At 38.2% G+C, this 18,254-nt stretch overlaps 1 protein-coding gene across 1 annotated transcript in view; it reads left to right on the forward strand.

The window, feature by feature from the left end:
* Window positions 1-18,254, forward strand: part of LOC100367237 (titin) — a 405,512-nt gene that overhangs the window by 171,728 nt on the left and 215,530 nt on the right. Inside the window, exons 164-194 of the mRNA XM_085495847.1 lie at window positions 227-529; window positions 732-1,316; window positions 1,696-1,992; window positions 2,235-2,516; window positions 2,739-3,041; window positions 3,166-3,468; window positions 3,583-3,885; window positions 4,187-4,489; window positions 5,066-5,368; window positions 5,639-5,941; window positions 6,282-6,584; window positions 6,962-7,264; window positions 8,381-8,683; window positions 8,805-9,389; window positions 9,513-9,809; window positions 10,229-10,531; window positions 10,824-11,126; window positions 11,308-11,613; window positions 11,799-12,101; window positions 12,289-12,591; window positions 12,749-13,054; window positions 13,208-13,510; window positions 13,653-13,955; window positions 14,224-14,526; window positions 14,777-15,079; window positions 15,229-15,531; window positions 15,800-16,102; window positions 16,355-16,657; window positions 16,825-17,127; window positions 17,399-17,704; window positions 17,796-18,098. Of these exons, the coding sequence (XP_085351973.1) occupies window positions 227-529; window positions 732-1,316; window positions 1,696-1,992; window positions 2,235-2,516; window positions 2,739-3,041; window positions 3,166-3,468; window positions 3,583-3,885; window positions 4,187-4,489; window positions 5,066-5,368; window positions 5,639-5,941; window positions 6,282-6,584; window positions 6,962-7,264; window positions 8,381-8,683; window positions 8,805-9,389; window positions 9,513-9,809; window positions 10,229-10,531; window positions 10,824-11,126; window positions 11,308-11,613; window positions 11,799-12,101; window positions 12,289-12,591; window positions 12,749-13,054; window positions 13,208-13,510; window positions 13,653-13,955; window positions 14,224-14,526; window positions 14,777-15,079; window positions 15,229-15,531; window positions 15,800-16,102; window positions 16,355-16,657; window positions 16,825-17,127; window positions 17,399-17,704; window positions 17,796-18,098 (9,933 nt within the window). The remainder of the gene's footprint in view (window positions 1-226; window positions 530-731; window positions 1,317-1,695; window positions 1,993-2,234; window positions 2,517-2,738; window positions 3,042-3,165; window positions 3,469-3,582; window positions 3,886-4,186; window positions 4,490-5,065; window positions 5,369-5,638; window positions 5,942-6,281; window positions 6,585-6,961; window positions 7,265-8,380; window positions 8,684-8,804; window positions 9,390-9,512; window positions 9,810-10,228; window positions 10,532-10,823; window positions 11,127-11,307; window positions 11,614-11,798; window positions 12,102-12,288; window positions 12,592-12,748; window positions 13,055-13,207; window positions 13,511-13,652; window positions 13,956-14,223; window positions 14,527-14,776; window positions 15,080-15,228; window positions 15,532-15,799; window positions 16,103-16,354; window positions 16,658-16,824; window positions 17,128-17,398; window positions 17,705-17,795; window positions 18,099-18,254) is intronic.

Raw genomic sequence — 18,254 nt, forward strand, 5'->3', positions numbered from 1 at the left:
ATCATAAATTAATATCAGTGCTTTCAGAGCTGCTTTTTCTGCTTATTTGATCTTCAACATATTTGGTGTATAAGTGTTGTATGCTGTTCATAAGACAAAGTAAAATTTGTGTCACCTCTAAATGAGTTAATTGGATTTCTATAATCATTGCTGCTATGCTTTTTCATCTCTTTTGCAAACTCACTGGGGCTTTGTCTATCTGTCTTCTTCCTGCACAATTTCTCAGATCTTCCTGATGCACCTGGTAAGCCAGATGTCACAGACATCACTGAAAAGACAATGAAACTAACATGGACACCACCTGAATCGGATGGTGGTAGTGAAATATTCAATTATGTAATTGAAAAGAAAGATAAATTTGCATCTCGCTGGACAAAGGTCAATGACTACACTGTGTCAGAAACAACATTTGTTGTTGATGGCTTAAAGAAAGGCAATGAATATGAGTTTAGAATTTCAGCTGAGAATAAGGCTGGTATTGGTAAACCAAGTCCCCCATCTGATACTAGAATTGCCAAACCACCATATGGTAAGTTGCTGCATGCAATGTTTCCAGAAATCAGTTCCTATGCATATGTCTCCACTCATAGAGGATTACAGTCTCTGTGCATGCAAATTTAGTTCACAAAATACAATTTCATATATTTAACATTTGATGAAACTGACATGAAATTGCTGTCTTCATTTTATCTGCGATTATCAAAATACTGAGCTTTTGTTTTGTGTTTCAGATGTTCCAGGCCCACCTGGCACTCCAACCATCAAAGACTCTAAACCAACATCCTTGACTTTAACTTGGGAACCTCCAGAAGATGATGGTGGAGCTAAAGTTACCGGATATGTTATTGAAAAGAAAGAAAAATTTAGTGCCAGATTTACCAAGACCGGGACATCTACTGAAACAACATTTACTGTTACTGACCTTACAGAAGGTGATGACTATGAGTTCCGTGCCTGTGCTGAGAACAAAGCTGGTGTTGGTAAGCCAAGTAACGTGGTCGCTTTGAAGATCAGTCTTCCAGATGCACCTGGAAGACCAGATGTCAGCGATGTTACTGATGTTGAAGCCACTCTCACCTGGACACCTCCAGATTCTGATGGTGGTGCCAGAGTTACTGGTTACATCATTGAGAAAAGAGACACTGCGAAAGATAGATGGATTAGAGTCACAAGAGCTACTATCAAAGAAGAAACTTTCCGAGTATCTGACTTGATTAAAGATACAGAGTATGAGTTCAGAGTGTCAGCTGAGAATAAAGTTGGAGTAGGTGAACCAAGTGAACCATCTAAACCAGTCATTGCTAAACTACCATACGGTAAGTATAATAATTGTGTCTATCTAGGATACATAAATTATAATTTAATTCCAGTCTCTGTTCTGTTCTGTTTTTAACTTCCTCTATTTTGTTGAAAAGTGCTTAAAAATTTTAAATACTACATTTGTTTGTGAATTATTGATATTATCAATTGTATGATTGACAATCACTAAAACCAGTGTAAGTATACATGTGTTTGAGCAAAATAATAAGAGCACATACTACTTTGAGCAAACCTTGCTTGCCAAGCATAAGCAACAGAAATCCCTTGGATTGTTAGTATTGCTGAACTCTCCTAAAACCCTGTTCAGCTGATGTTCATCACAATAAACTCAAAATACTTAATACACGCTGTAAATCTCATCATCTATCACTTAAGATGTGCCTGGTGCTCCTAAGAACCCAGAAGTTAGTGACATCACCAGTAAATCAGCTCAGCTCACATGGCAACCACCCAATAGTGATGGAGGTAGTGAAATCACTGGCTATATCATTGAACGTAAAGATCAATACAGTTCGCGATGGGTTGCTGCTGGAAAGACAACAGAACTGACATACCAAGTTACTGACTTGAAAGAAGGAAACCAGTATGAGTTCAGAATAGCTGCTGAAAACAAAGCTGGAATTGGCAAACCATGTTCCCCAACATTACCTATCACAGCCAAAGACCCCTATGGTAAGATGGTACTTGCAAATGGAAAAAAATACTGTAACATACAGGCCCCATAGTGGAATCACTCAATCTTTTGTTTTCTTATAAGCTTTTTTTGCAATTTCTGTTCTGGCATTCTTGTTCAATTTTACTCTTATTTCACTCAGTGCAATTAGGATCATCTTTTCTTTTTTTCTCTTTTCTTTCTTCCTTCCTTTCTGTGCTAAATTTTTATTCACTCCTTACTATTCACTTACTTTCCTAAGACGTACCTGGAGCCCCAGGATCACCAGAAGCTACTAGTACAACTGAAACCTCAGTCACTTTGAAATGGGAACCTCCACAGTCAGATGGTGGAAGTGCTGTCCTTGGTTACTTCATTGAAAGAAAAGATAAGAACAATAAATGGATACAAATCAACAGAGTCTCTGAAACCACATATACTGTTACTAACTTGTATGATGGTGCAGAGTATCAGTTCCGTGTTAGTGCTGAGAACAAGGCTGGTGCTGGTCCTCCGAGTCAATCGTCTAATGTACTACTATATGGTGAGACAAATTGCTTGTGTAATGCATGTAAAGTGGTGTGACTCCTACTGTACCTTAAAGTGAAGATACAGGATAATATTTGGTTCACATCAAAAAAGGAATCTGAAATTCTGCATATCCTACAGCATGCAACCCATCTCTTTTATGTCCATCCTTATTCTTTCTCTTTTTTTCATATCTTTACGTCTTCAACATTTTCTCTGATCTTGCTGTGTTCTTCAGATTTACCCAGTGCTCCTAAAACACCAGAGATCACAGACGTTCAAGCCACATCAATGACTTTAAATTGGTCACCACCTGAGAGTAATGGAGGTTCTCCCATCATCAACTACATAATCGAGATGAAGGACGAACACTCTATCAAATGGGTGAAAGCAAATAAATACAAAGTCTTGGAAACCACATTCAAGGTGGATAAACTGAAGCAAGGGAATAAGTACCAATTCCGCATTGCTGCGGAGAACAAAGCTGGTGTTGGACCGGCAAGTGAACCAACAGAACCTAGAGTTGCAAAGCCACCTTATGGTGAGTGGAAGAGTGCAGATACAACAGCAGCAGCATGGATATAACATGAAGAGTTCATTCATCTTGGAATTGGAGATAAAGATGATTGTAAACTAATGAAGCTTATTATTGTTTTGTTTTTTAGATGTACCAGATGCTCCTGGTAAACCAACAGTGAGTGATGTTTCATCTACTTCTATGGTCCTCACATGGGAGGAACCAGAATCAGATGGTGGAAGCAAGATTACTGGATACATCATTGAAAAGAAGGAGGAATTCTCAACAAGATGGGTTAAAGTGAACAGAGACACTGTACTTGATCTTACATTTAAAATTACTGGACTTACAGAGAGCTCAGATTATCAGTTCCGAGTTGCTGCTGAGAACAAGGCTGGTGCTGGCAAATACAGTGAACCATCAGATTCTAAAGTTGCCAAACCACCATATGGTAAGGGTGTAGCATATACATACATAGCTAAGCATAAGATTTAATGTTCTATTCAGAGCTAGTTATCAATTGAGTCTACAATTAAACTGATATTTTTTAATACATTGTCAATAGATGTTCCAGATGCACCAGGAAAGCCGGACATCTCTGATGTTACCAGTACTACCATGAACCTTACCTGGACTCCACCAGATAATGATGGTGGATCTGCTATAACAGGATATATCATTGAAATGAGAGTGAAGTTCTCCAGTAGATGGAGCAAGGCTAACAAATATGCTGTCAGGGAAACCAACTTCAAAGTAACAGATCTAAAAGAAGGCAGTGATTATGAGTTCCGTGTTGCTGCTGAAAATAAAGCTGGTATTGGCAAATATAGTGAACCAACTGAACCAAGAACTGCTAAACCACCATATGGTAAAGACTTTTTAATATATAATATAATCTGCCCAATATTTTTCACTTATCCAAATAAAGAATATGAATTTTGTTGGCCAATTATTGACCAATATATTAGAAGCTTGTCAATGTGCAAATTATATCATAACAATGTAGATGATGGTGGCAAATCGGTGGATATTCTATAATTAACTATGCTGCTGTTCTTAATTCTTACTCTCATTCAATGCTAATAAATATGGCTAGACCAAGTGGGCTTTCACTTGAAAAACAGATTATTCCAAGCTTGCCAGTGTCATTTCACATGTTATATTTACAGATGTACCAAGTGCACCTGGCCAACCTGATGTCAGTAAAGTGGACAAGACTCATGCCACCCTAACATGGACACCACCTGAATCTGATGGTGGCTCACCTATCACTGGCTTTGTTATCGAACGTTGTGATGTGAGCAGACAGAGATGGACCAAAGCACACAAAGAACGAGTCACAGATACTACATATACTGTAACAGATCTGATTGAAGGCAATCAATATCAATTCCGTGTTAGTGCTGAGAACAAAGCTGGTGTTGGTCCTGCGAGTGAACCTTCTAAATCCATCACTGCTAAACCACCATATGGTATGTATTCAAATGACATGTTAGAATGGCTAATTTCTCATTTCCCAATTTCACAAATAAAGATTGTCTCCACTCATCAATGTATTCAATGTAAAGACATTTTGCTTATGAATGCACTAAGGTAGAATTGTCCGTTACACTTGTTTTGAGTGTATGTGTATACACAGTGACTGTTTGGCAAGAACCATGCAGTCATTGACACCAGAAGATTTAATAGGGACATTATCTGTTATTAAATATATATGTATGTATCTCTGTTAATATAACAACTTACAGGCAACCCTGTCACAGCAGATTCCAAGCTAGTGCTGATCACGGAGTGACATGTGTTATCATACATTCACTTTTTGATTGACAAAAATATAAACAAATGTGACCCATAATTATGTAATAAAATAAAGTAATGTTTAGTTACATGCCAAAAATTACAACTGCTTATTGCTTGTTTCCACATTTTATTATAAAACTGGAGGTACAAATGTATCATACTTATATCAATAAGATATTATTTTTCATTTATTTATATTTAGTAAACTCTCCTTCATTGAAATAAATAAGTATTTCGTGTATTTCTAGATGTGCCTGATGCACCAAGCAAACCTAAAATATCAGATATAACAGAGACTGCAATGACTCTCACATGGACTCCACCGAAAAATGATGGAGGAAGTGAAATCACAAATTATGTGCTTGAAAGAAAAGATAAATTTAGTACAAGATGGACTAGAGCTACAAGAAACAACATCCCAGAAGCCACCTATAGAGTGAATGACCTGGTACAAGGTTCAGAATATGAGTTCCGAGTTGCTGCTGAGAACAAAGCTGGTGTTGGGGCATTCAGTGAACCATCAGATTCTAAAGTTGCCAAACCACCATATGGTATGTCTGGGTTTTTATACTGCTTTGCACTCCTTGAGTATATTGTCACAAGTTTATTTTATTGTAAATAAAATGGCATGACCAATGAAATACCCCTTTCCACCTTTTGTCTGGCAGCTGTATTTCTTGTTGATATAAACAGTATAATTGCTTCCACAGACCAATTGATATAGGGAAATTATGATTTTTATGAAATTTGACAATGTATGCCATAGTATTTATACAGTTGCTTTTTGTCTCTAATCATGCAATACTGTCTCTTCACTGTAGATGTACCGGGCCCACCAGGTAAACCAGTCATAAGTGATGTCACATCAACAACTATGAAGCTCACATGGAGTGAGCCTGAAGACAATGGTGGCAGTCCTGTCACTGGTTATGTCATTGAACGAAAAGACAAATTTTCATCCACCTGGTCTAAGGTCAATAGATACCCTGTCAAGGAAATGTCTTACACTGTGACTGATTTGAAGGAGGGGTCAGAATATGAATTCCGTGTTGCTGCTGAGAACAAAGCTGGTGTTGGAAAACCAAGTGAATCTACTGGACCTCAAGTTGCCAAACCACCATATGGTATGTTTTAATGCAACCATGTTTGGTTGTTGGAAAAGTATAAATGATATAGAACAATATCATATTTCAAGATTGTACATGTCATAGCTGTACACTCAAGAAATGTTTACTTGCAATTTTCAATCAACTCATGTAAACACACAATAATGAGTAATGAAATGATGTAATGAAAGTGATGTATGTCATCTGTACTCAAAATATTTAAAATAGATGAGTTAAATATGAATGATGTTTGATGTTTTTGGAAAGATGAACCCATCCTGCCCATTCAATTCAGTTTATAAAAATCAGTTTCCCACAAATTATTTCTGATTTATAGTATTTATTGCAACATCTGTAGATGTGCCTGATGCTCCAAGCAGTCCAGATATAACTGCTGTTGATTCTACAAAGATGACTTTGAAATGGACACCACCAAGTAATGATGGTGGTTCACCAATAACTGGATACATCATTGAAAAGAAAGACAAATTTAGTGCCAGATGGACCAGAGTAAATAGAGAATCAGTCTTGGATACAGAATACACAGTTACTCAATTAACTGAAGGATCTGAATACCAATTCCGAGTTGCCGCTGAGAACAAAGCTGGTGTTGGCAAATACGGTGAACCATCTGCATCCCGAGTTGCTAAACCACCTTATGGTAAGTAACTGTTTGCTATATTGAATGGGTGACTTGTTTTTATTAAAAACAAACCAGCATGACCCTCTTAACTGCAGCATGTTTCAGGTTAGTTTCACTAATAAACCTAATATTTAAAAAGTATGTGATAATAACATGATGATTTCGTATGAAACTTTTCCTGATCAAAATCTAAAAAAGTTCCCCTCCTGTGCCACATAATGGTTTACCTTTAGTGTGTAGTGTTCAGTCATGAAACTGAAAAGCATGTTCATAATAAGTAACACCATCAGATGCATGGGAGAAAAAAAGGCTCGCAGTAACAGCATGTAAAGTGTGGTGAGTATGAATAAAACACAACATAGAAAGTTTTTGACATTGCAATGGCTTTTTACCAGATGTTCCTGAAGCACCATGTAGACCTACTGTCAGTGACATTGACAGTACTGCCATGACTCTGAAATGGACACCGCCAGAGAATGATGGAGGAAGTCCGATCATTGGATATGTCATTGAGAAAAGAGACAAAATGAGCTCTAGATGGATAAGAATCAGCACAGAACTTATAACAGATCCAAAAACAAGAGTGAAAGATCTGTTTGAAGGATCTGAATACCAATTCCGAGTTGCTGCTGAGAACAAAGCTGGGCTTAGCAAATTTAGTGACCCATCAGATCCTATAGTTGCCAAACCACCATACAGTAAGTAGCATATATTAAACACCCAGCATGATAATAGTGTTTAATAGTTTATTACCAAAATAGATCTTACAAGTTTATCCACTTTACTGGGGGAATGTTGACCAGTAATCAGCTACAGTTTGGTAGTTTTTGCCAGTATTAGCTTCATTGCAGTAGTATTTGCCAGTATTAGCTACAATGTGGTAGTGTTTGCCAGTATTAGCTACATCGTAGTAGTATTTGCCAGTATTAGCTACAATGTGGTAGTGTTTACCAGTATTAACTACAATGTGGTAGTATTTGCCAGTATTAGCTACAATGTGGTAGTATTTGCCATTATTAGACACAATGTGGTAGTAGTTCTAATTTGCATGGTAAGTTTATCCACTTTACTGGGGGAATGTTGACCTGTAATCAGCTACAGTTTGGTAGTTTTTGCCAGTATTAGCTACATTGTAGCTACAATGTGGTAGTGTTTGCCAGTATTAGCTACAATGTGGTAGTGTTTGCCAGTATTAGCTACAATGTGGTAGTGTTTACCAGTATTACCTACATTGTAGTAGTGTTTGCCAGTATTAGCTACAATGTGGTAGTATTTGCCAGTATTAGCTACAATGTGGTAGTGTTTACCAGTATTACCTACAATGCGGTAGTGTTTGCCAGTATTAGCTACAATGTGGTAGTGTTTACCAGTATTACCTACAATGTGGTAGTGTTTGCCAGTATTAGCTACAATGTGGTAGTGTTTAACAGTATTAGCTACAATGTGGTAGTATTTGCCAGTATTAGCTACAATGTGGTAATGTTTACCAGTATTACCTACAATGTGGTAGTGTTTGCCAGTATTAGCTACAATGTGGTAGTGTTTAACAGTATTAGCTACAATGTGGTAGTATTTGCCAGTATTAGCTACAATGTGGTAATGTTTACCAGTATTACCTACAATGTGGTAGTATTTGCCAGTATTAGCTACAATGTGGTAGTACTTGCCATTATTAGACACAATGTGGTAGTAATTCTAATCTGCATGGTAAGTTCTAGTCTTTATGAACCTAACAGCATGGTGCATGGTAAGTTCACTATTTTATATACCAGCCGGTGTTTAAATTGTGCCCTTTGACCCCTTACCTTCCATAGCTGTACCTGATGCTCCTAGTAAACCTAAAGTGTCAGATGTGACTGAATGCTCCATGAAAATCACATGGTTATCACCTGATAATGATGGTGGTAGTGAAATCTTTAACTATGTCATTGAGAAGAAGGATCGCATGGCAACCAGATGGGTGAAAGCTATGGATAAAACAGTTTCAGAAACCACGTGTGTAATTACAGGACTTATCAAAGGAACCGAGTATGAATTCAAAATTGCTGCCCAAAATAAAGCTGGTGTTGGTAAATTTGGCCCACCATCAGACCCAGTTTTGGCCAAACCACCTTATGGTAAGTGAAAATGCATGGCCTATTGTCAACTCTTCCTGATGTCAACTGTGTACAATTATTTCTTTTACATTATTTGCTTATATGTCTTGATATATTAATTAGATCTTCATTGCAATTTTAGATGTACCAGGCCCACCAGGTACCCCTACTATATCAGAATCAAAGCCCTCATCATTGACTCTAACATGGTCGCCACCTGAGGATGATGGTGGTGCTGTTGTAACTGGCTACACAGTTGAACGAAAAGAGAAATTCAGTTCTCGTTGGTCATCTATTGGTAAATGCATGGAAACAACATTCCAAGTCAAGGATTTGATTGAGGGTAATGACTATGAGTTCCGCACATGTGCTGAGAACAAAGCAGGTGTTGGTAAACCAAGCAATGTGGTCGCTCTGAAGATTAGTCCTCCAGATGCACCTGGAAGACCAGATGTCAGCGAGGTTACTGATGTTGAAGCAACTCTCACCTGGACACCTCCAGATTCTGACGGTGGAGCCAGAGTTACTGGTTACATCGTTGAGAAGAGAGACACCACAAAAGATAGATGGGTTCGAGCCACACGTGTTACTATTAAAGAAACATCATTCCGAGTATCTGACTTAATCAGAGACACAGAGTATGAGTTCAGAGTGAGTGCAGAGAACAAAGCTGGAGTAAGCGAGCCAAGTCAACCCTCCAAACCAATTGTTGCTAAACCTCCATATGGTAAGTACACATTGTTGACCACACACGTTGGTAAGACGAGGAGCATTTTTCTATACCTTACAACCTTCCCCCTTCTTTCTAATCCTCATCTTCTCTTATATTAAAACTTACTTCTATCTAAAGATGTACCTGGTCCTCCATGTACACCAGATGTCAGTAACGTGAGTAGCAGGTCATTAACACTTACCTGGCAGCCACCAGAATTTGATGGCGGTAGTCAAATCACTGGGTATGTTGTGGAGCGTAAAGACCAGTACAGCTCAAGATGGGTTTCAGCTGGCAAAACAACAGAGTTGATAATTGAAATAACTGACCTCAGAGAAGGAAACAAGTATGAATTCAGGATTTCTGCTGAGAACAAAGCTGGTTTTGGTCCACCATGTGAACCAACCTCTCCAGTAGTCGCTAAAGAGCCTTATGGTAAGACATGCATTTAATGGATGCATGTATGCTGCTTACCACGTCTAACTAAGTGTGGTCTGCACGATGTGTTACTCTTCTAATTCCCACACTGAAGATAGATGATTGCTTAGAAGGCTATTATTTTATAACATGGCAGTTAAGGCAGAATTATGGTTTTAATAGAAATATGGATTTTGCGGAGCACGATCAGCTGCTTATATTTTTGTTGGCATGTTGTGGCATATTGAGATGTTAGATTTTTTGGATCCATTCCTAAACATAACAAGTTCTTTTGTCAGCTTTTCTTATCTTGCATGGTACTTAAAAGCAGGGTTTTCATTGTTCAGATAGTAGCTGCATGTTTGTGTTGGCATCTGACTAGTATTCAAGTCATCATGATTCTGTATACTGATTGCCATAAATCTATCTCCCTGAAGACATCCCTGATGCACCAGGTACTCCCATCATATCTGATATCAATGCAACATCAGTGACACTTACTTGGAGCCCTCCACATTCTGATGGTGGAAGTCCAATCGTTGGATACCTTGTTGAACGAAAGGAGAAGACAAGCAGTAGATGGACTAGAGCTACTAGAGACAGAGTGACAGACTTAACATTGATTGTGACAGGCCTCACTGAGGGATCTGAATACGAGTTCAGAGTATCAGCAGAAAACAAAGCTGGGGTTGGTCCACCAAGTCTAGCTACTAGTCCTGTGAAATGTAAACCTCCATATGGTAAGAGCCAACTTCTGCTGATGGCATGCTCTGGTTGAAATGCAGATAAAGATGTATGGCATCTACATTCCAAAAAATATGATCTTCTGATACTACAATTGTATAAATGGCATCGCAGCTGTTCATAGCATTTGTTCTCAAAGCTTCTTCGAACACCTGTTATTCACAGGTTTTATCTCTTGTCAAAATCTCTTTATATAGCACTTTACTTTCCTCTTGTAACATCTGTATTTCTCCTTCTTACTCACACTCTTCTTCACCTTCAACTTCCTCATCCTTCTCTACATCCCAGATGTTCCAGATGCTCCTAGTCGCCCAACTGTGACAGAAACAAATTCCACATCTATAACAATTACTTGGACTCCACCTGATAGTAACGGTGGCAGCCCAATTACAGGCTATGTGATTGAAAAGAAAGATCAGTATGGTACAAGATGGGAGAAAGCACACAGAACTAAAGTGGTTGAAACACTTTTCACTGTGGAAGGTCTGAAAGAAAAGAATGAATACACATTTAGAGTTGCCGCTGAGAATAAAGCCGGTGTTGGCAAATTCAGTGAGCCTTCCAAACCAGCTATTGCAAAACCACCATATGGTTAGTCAAACTTTTGTGCAAGGATGGTGCATGCAGAAGAATAGTTTTTATTATTGTGTTCTAGTCAATCCTTTACTTTATCTGGTAAAGTTGAGCAAAGTGTTGTTTCAACATTAAATATTTCTTTCAGTTTGTTTATTGACTGTTTGTTGAGTATCTCTGGATTTTGTGAATATTTCAGATGTTCCAGGCCCACCAGGTAAGCCAGATATTTCTGATGTGAATGCAACATCAATGACTTTGACATGGTCTCCAGCTGATGATGGTGGCAGCAAGGTTACAGGATACATCATTGAGAAGAAAGAAAGCACAAGTTCCAGATGGATTAAAGTGACTAAAATGGATGAACGAGTGATTGACACTACTTACACTGTACTAGACCTCATTCAAGGATCAGAATACCAATTCAGAATTGCTGCTGAGAACAAAGCAGGCATTGGTAAATACAGCGAACCATCAAATCCAAGGATCGCTAAACCACCTTATGGTAAGTTGGTGAGATGATATAAGTAGATATGAGTACAAAATTTCTTCAAGTCAAGTCAAGCCTGTTGGTGAGGATTTTCTTGGGACTTTCATATTGTAAGAGTCCTGGCTATGCTATGTATGTTTGTTTGATACTATGACAAAGGAATAAGATATTCATGGATGTTCTTTGGTGAAAACTTTCAGATCCTCCTGGTCCACCAGGCAAACCAGTTCTTTCTGACATCAATGCCACAAAGATGACTTTGACATGGACACCACCAATGGATGATGGTGGTTCCAAGATTAGCGGATACACTATCGAAAAGAGAGAGAGATTCTCAACACGCTGGGACAAAGTCAACAAGTATGTCATAAGTGAAACTACATATACTGTGACTGATCTTAAAGAAGGCAAAGAATATGAATTCCATGTTGCTGCTGAGAACAAAGCTGGTCTTGGAACATACAGTGAACCATCGGACTCTGTTGTTGCCAAACCACCATATGGTAAGTTCACTAACAACAATTCAAAAAATCGGTGCTGCTTTGTGGGATAACAGCTCTAGTCCATGCCAGTCATGGTTGTAGTGAACAGCAATATTATATAACACTATACCACTGCCAATGATTTCGTGATAATATCAAAATTAGCCAAATCCTCATTATATTAACTAAATATATGTGGATCCTTCAGATGTACCAGGCCCACCAGGCACTCCCAAAGTGTCAGACATTGTGGCAACATCCATGAAACTGACCTGGACTGAACCTGATGATGATGGTGGTTCTCCAGTGACAGGATACTTTGTTGAAAAGAAAGAACAATTCAGTACCAGATGGACACGTGTCAACAAGACAGCTGTCTCTGAAACAAGCTTTACTGTTGAAAAGCTAACTGAAGGGGATGAGTATGAGTTCCGCGTCTGTGCTGAAAACAAAGCTGGTGTTGGTCAACCTAGCAAATCAACTGGACCACATACAGCTAAGCCACCTTATGGTATGTTAACATGTTCACAGCCACATTTTTTTCTTTTGTAGCATTCAGCACAGTGTGTTAAATTTCAAACAAATGTTTATTATGCTCATCAATACCGAAATCATTGTTCCAATTAATTTATATTTATGGCATCTCAAATTATTTCTTGCGTTTCCAGCTGTTCCAGATGCACCAGGGAAACCAAAGGTAATGGAAGCCACAGAAAAATCCATGACTATCAAATGGACAGAGCCAGAGTCGGACGGTGGTGCGAAAATCACAAGTTATGTCATTGAACAAAAAGACGAATTCTCATCAAGATGGAGTAAAGTCAGCATGGAACCCAAAATGACTGATACAACTTTCACTGTTACTAAACTTAGTGAGGGTTCTGAATACCAATTCCGAGTTGCTGCTGAGAACAAAGCTGGTGTTGGCAAATACAGTGAACCATCAGATCCAAAAGTTGCCAAACCACCATATGGTATGTAATTTGACCTGCTTTGTAATTGAGTGCTATAAATTATACTGAATGAAATTAAGCAGAAATACAAATTACAATGCCTTCTTGTTGCTGATAAATACAAAATTAGTGCTGTATTATGTAACGCATAATATATTTTTTTCTTTCTCCCAGGTCTACCTGATGCTCCTGGTAAGCCAGTTGTCTCTGACATTGATGCTACCAAGATGACTCTGAATTGGACTCCACCTTTGGATGATGGTGGTGCACCTGTTAAGGGATATATCATTGAAAAGAAAGAAGGATTCTCATCACTCTGGACTAAAGTCAATAGATTTGATGTGACAGAAACAACATTCACTGTAACTGACCTGAAGGAGAAATCAGAATACCAGTTCCGTGTTGCTGCTGAGAACAAAGCTGGTGTTGGCAAATATAGTGAACCATCAGATCCTAAAATTGCTAAACCACCATATGGTAAGTGTCTTATATATTCCATACCTAGTATTCAATCCTACTTTATATTTTGCTATATGCTTCCATGAAGCTTAGATTGTTGTCTCTTGGTCTTCTTTTTGCTTTCAAGAACCATATATACACAAATTTGATTCTTTCACAGATGTGCCAGGTCCACCAGGTACTCCAAAAGTGTCTGACATCAATGCTACATCCATAAAATTGACCTGGACACCGCCTGATGTAGATGGTGGTTCTCCAGTGACTGGATATGTTATTGAAAAGAAAGAACAATTCAGTAGTAGATTTACAAGAGTCAACAAAATGAGTGTGTCAGAATCAAGTTTCATTGTTGAAGACTTGAAGGAGGGTTCACCATATGAATTCAGAGTGTGTGCTGAAAATAAAGCAGGCATTGGTAAACCAAGTGAATCAGTTGGACCAGTGACACCTAAACCACCATACAGTGAGTTCCCTACACTTTTATTGTAACTTCTGTGCTAAAATACCTCAGTCCTCACTTCATGTCATGTTTGATTTTGGTCACATGTAACATATATATGCTCAGTGACTGTGGCACTGTGTTATTAGCTAAATGTTGTCATACTTTCTAAGTATGTCTCTTATTTATGATTCAGACAGATATCAATTGCCTTGCCATAGTATATAACTCTTAATTTTACATCTGGAAAGTTATGCTTCATGTTTCACCTTTCTTAATATTCATTTCTCAGCTGTTCCTGAAGCTCCTGGAAAACCAAAAGTAATGGAAGTCGATGCCACATTCATGACCATTAGGTGGAGTGAACCAGAATCTGATGGAGGAAGCAAAATCACCAATTACGTAGTTGAAAGGAAAGATGAATTTTCAACAAGATGGAGTAAGGTTCTCACTGATAACATGACTGATACATCCTTCACGATCACCAAACTGTCTGAAGGATCTCAATATCAATTCCGAGTTGCTGCTGAGAACAAAGCTGGTGTTGGCAAATACAGTGAACCATCAGATACTAAGACTGCCAAGCCTCCATATGGTGAGTATTTTGTTATATTTATGCAAGATATTTTAATATTCAGGAATATAATGTAATAATTCATGTTGAGATATCTCCTTGTGATTCATGTCCATGTACTTCCATTCACGTTCCATATCAGCAAGTACTTCTCTTTGACATATAACGTAGATGCTGTTTCTTGAAAATCTTGAATGGCTGTGGAGTCAACAAAATTATCAATGTGCAACATTTTGAGAAACTAAACAAGCAAACATTTGTTGTCCTTCAGGTCTGCCTGATGCTCCTGGTAAGCCAGTTGTCTCTGACATTGATGCTACCAAGATGACTCTGAACTGGACTCCACCTTTGGATGATGGTGGTGCACCTGTTAAGGGATATATCATTGAAAAGAAAGAAGGATTCTCATCACTCTGGACTAAAGTCAATCGATTTGATGTGACAGAAACAACATTCACCGTAACCGACCTGAAGGAGAAATCTGAATACCAATTCCGAATTGCTGCTGAGAACAAAGCTGGTGTTGGCAAATATAGTGAACCATCAGATCCTAAAATTGCTAAACCACCATATGGTAAGTGTCTTATATATTCCATACCTAGTATTCAATCCTACTTTATATTTGGCTATATGCTTCCATGAAGCTTAGATTGTTAATCGTTGTCTCTTGGTCTTCTTTTTGCTTTCAAGAACCATATATACACAAATTTTATTCTTTCACAGATGTGCCAGGTCCACCAGGTACTCCAAAAGTGTCTGACATCAATGCTACATCCATAAAATTGACCTGGACACCGCCTGATGTAGATGGTGGTTCTCCAGTGACTGGATATGTTATTGAAAAGAAAGAACAATTCAGTAGCAGATTTACAAGAGTCAACAAAATGAGTGTGTCAGAATTAAGTTTCATTGTTGAAGACTTGAAGGAGGGTTCACCATATGAATTCAGAGTGTGTGCTGAAAATAAAGCAGGCATTGGTAAACCAAGTGAATCAGTTGGACCAGTGACACCTAAACCACCATACAGTGAGTTCCCTACATTTTTATTGTAACTTCTGTGCTAAAATACCTCAGTCCTCACTTCATGTCATGTTTAATTTTGGTCACATGTAACATATATATGCTCAGTGACTGTGGCACTGTGTTATTAGCTAAATGTTGTCATACTTTCAAAGTATGTCTCTTATTTACGATTCAGACAGATATGAATTGCCTTGCCATAGTATATAACTCCTAATTTTACATCTGGAAAGTTATGCTTCATGTTTCATCTTTCTTAATATTCATTTCTCAGCTGTTCCTGAAGCTCCTGGAAAACCGAAAGTAATGGAAGTCGATGCCACATTCATGACCATTAGGTGGAGTGAACCAGAATCTGATGGAGGAAGCAAAATCACCAATTACGTAGTTGAAAGGAAAGATGAATTTTCAACAAGATGGAGTAAGGTTCTCACTGATAACATGACTGATACATCCTTCACGATCACCAAACTGTCTGAAGGATCTCAATATCAATTTCGAGTTGCTGCTGAGAACAAAGCTGGTGTTGGCAAATACAGTGAACCATCAGATACTAAGACTGCCAAGCCACCATATGGTGAGTATTCTGTAGATATTTTAATATTCAGGAATATAATGTAATAATTCATGTTGAGATATCTCCTTGTGATTCAAGTCCATGTACATCCATTCACGTTGACCTATTAGCTAATACTTTTTTTGACATATTACATACATGCTGTTTTTTGAATGTCTGAAATTCATAGATGGCTGTGGAGTCAACAAAATTCAAATTATTAATATGCAACATTTTGAGAAACTAAACAAGCAAACATTTGTTGTCCTTCAGGTCTGCCTGATGCTCCTGGTAAGCCAGTTGTCTCTGACATTGATGCTACCAAGATGACTCTGAACTGGACTCCACCTTTGGATGATGGTGGTGCATCTGTTAAAGGATATGTCATTGAGAAGAAAGAAGGATTCTCATCACTCTGGACTAAAGTCAATCGATTTGATGTGACAGAAACAACATTCACCGTAACTGACCTGAAGGAGAAATCTGAATACCAATTCCAAATTGCTGCTGAGAACAAAGCTGGCGTTGGGAAATACAGTGAGCCATCAGATCCAAAGATTGCCAAGCCACCATATGGTAAATGCTTTACTTGTCCATCTTTGTAAATCCTACTGTTCTAATGTAATAGTGACTGATTCAGTATCGGTATGTTCTATTTTGCTGATATTTAGACAGGCGTGTCTCCCTGAGTTAGGATCATCATTGATAGTGGTTCCATAATGCATTATTTAATTAAATTTCAGATGTACCCAGTCCACCTGGTACACCCAAGGCATCTGACATAGCTGCTACATCTATCACGCTATCATGGACTCCACCTGATGATGACGGTGGTTCACCAGTAACTGGATACATTGTTGAGACAAAAGAACAGTTCAGTGTTAGATGGTCCCAAGTTAACAAGACAAGTATTGCAGATCTTACTTACATTGTGAAAGCCTTGAAGGAAGGTTCAACATATGAATTCAGAGTTTGTGCTGAAAACAAAGCTGGTGTGGGTAAACCAAGCGATTCAATTGGACCATTGACTCCTAAACCAAAATATAGTAAGTATTCACTAATGCATATAGATATTTAACTTAAATCTATTTCATGACTGGACTTAGTTACTAAGCATTGTCCAACACACAACGTTTCATCTAAAACTTATAAAACATTAGAATGCACTATATGCACAATATGAACTGTGAACTTTAACCCAATACAACATCATTTCATGTGGCCTTACAAGGAAATGTCGAAAAAAGAGATGTGTCAATTCACAGGTGTATTATTTCAGTACATTTTGTGTGACCTAAACATAACTTGTTTTCCTAGCTGTTCCTGATGCTCCTGGAAAACCCAAAGTAATGGAAGTCCAAGCTACATCTATGACCATCAGGTGGATGGAACCAGAATCTGATGGAGGCAGCAAAATCACCAATTATGTCATAGAAAGAAAGGAAGAATTCTCTACAAGATGGACAAAGGTCTACTCTGATGTGAAAAGCACAGATACAGACTTTACCGTGACAGGACTTACTGAGGGCTCAGAATACCAATTCCGAGTTGCTGCTGAGAACAAAGCTGGTGCTGGCAAATACAGTGAACCATCAGATTCTAAAGTTGCCAAACCACCATATGGTAAGTCTTGAGTATAATATAATACTTATATTTCTCTAAAATATTAATTTAGTTTTTAGTATTAAATTTTTTCAAATTCTTTTTCATCCAGGTCTACCTGATGCTCCTGGTAAGCCAGTTGTCTCTGACATTGATGCTACCAAGATGACTCTGAATTGGACTCCACCTTTGGATGATGGTGGTGCACCTGTTAAGGGATATATCATTGAGAAAAGGGACAAGGTTTCTTCCAGATGGATGAAAGCTAACAGATTTGATGTGACTGACTTGACATATGTTGTTACCGACCTCCAACAGGGTTCAGAATATCAGTTCCGAGTTGCTGCTGAGAACAAAGCTGGTGTTGGCAAATATAGTGACCCATCAGATCCAAGGATTGCTAAACCACCATATGGTGAGTATATGTATATATATGAAAATGTACATCCGAGTGATTCTACTTTGTTTTAACTTTTGATAAGTAACAAGCCTACTGATTGAATATTCAGGTTCAGGGGTGAAGGGAATATATAGTCATAAGGTGATATTCTAAGATTGCTCAGGATCTGTG

This window comes from Saccoglossus kowalevskii, chromosome 22, assembly GCF_978046115.1.
Source record: "Saccoglossus kowalevskii chromosome 22, keSacKowa6.1, whole genome shotgun sequence".
In the NCBI taxonomy this organism is placed as follows: Eukaryota; Metazoa; Hemichordata; class Enteropneusta; family Harrimaniidae; genus Saccoglossus; species Saccoglossus kowalevskii.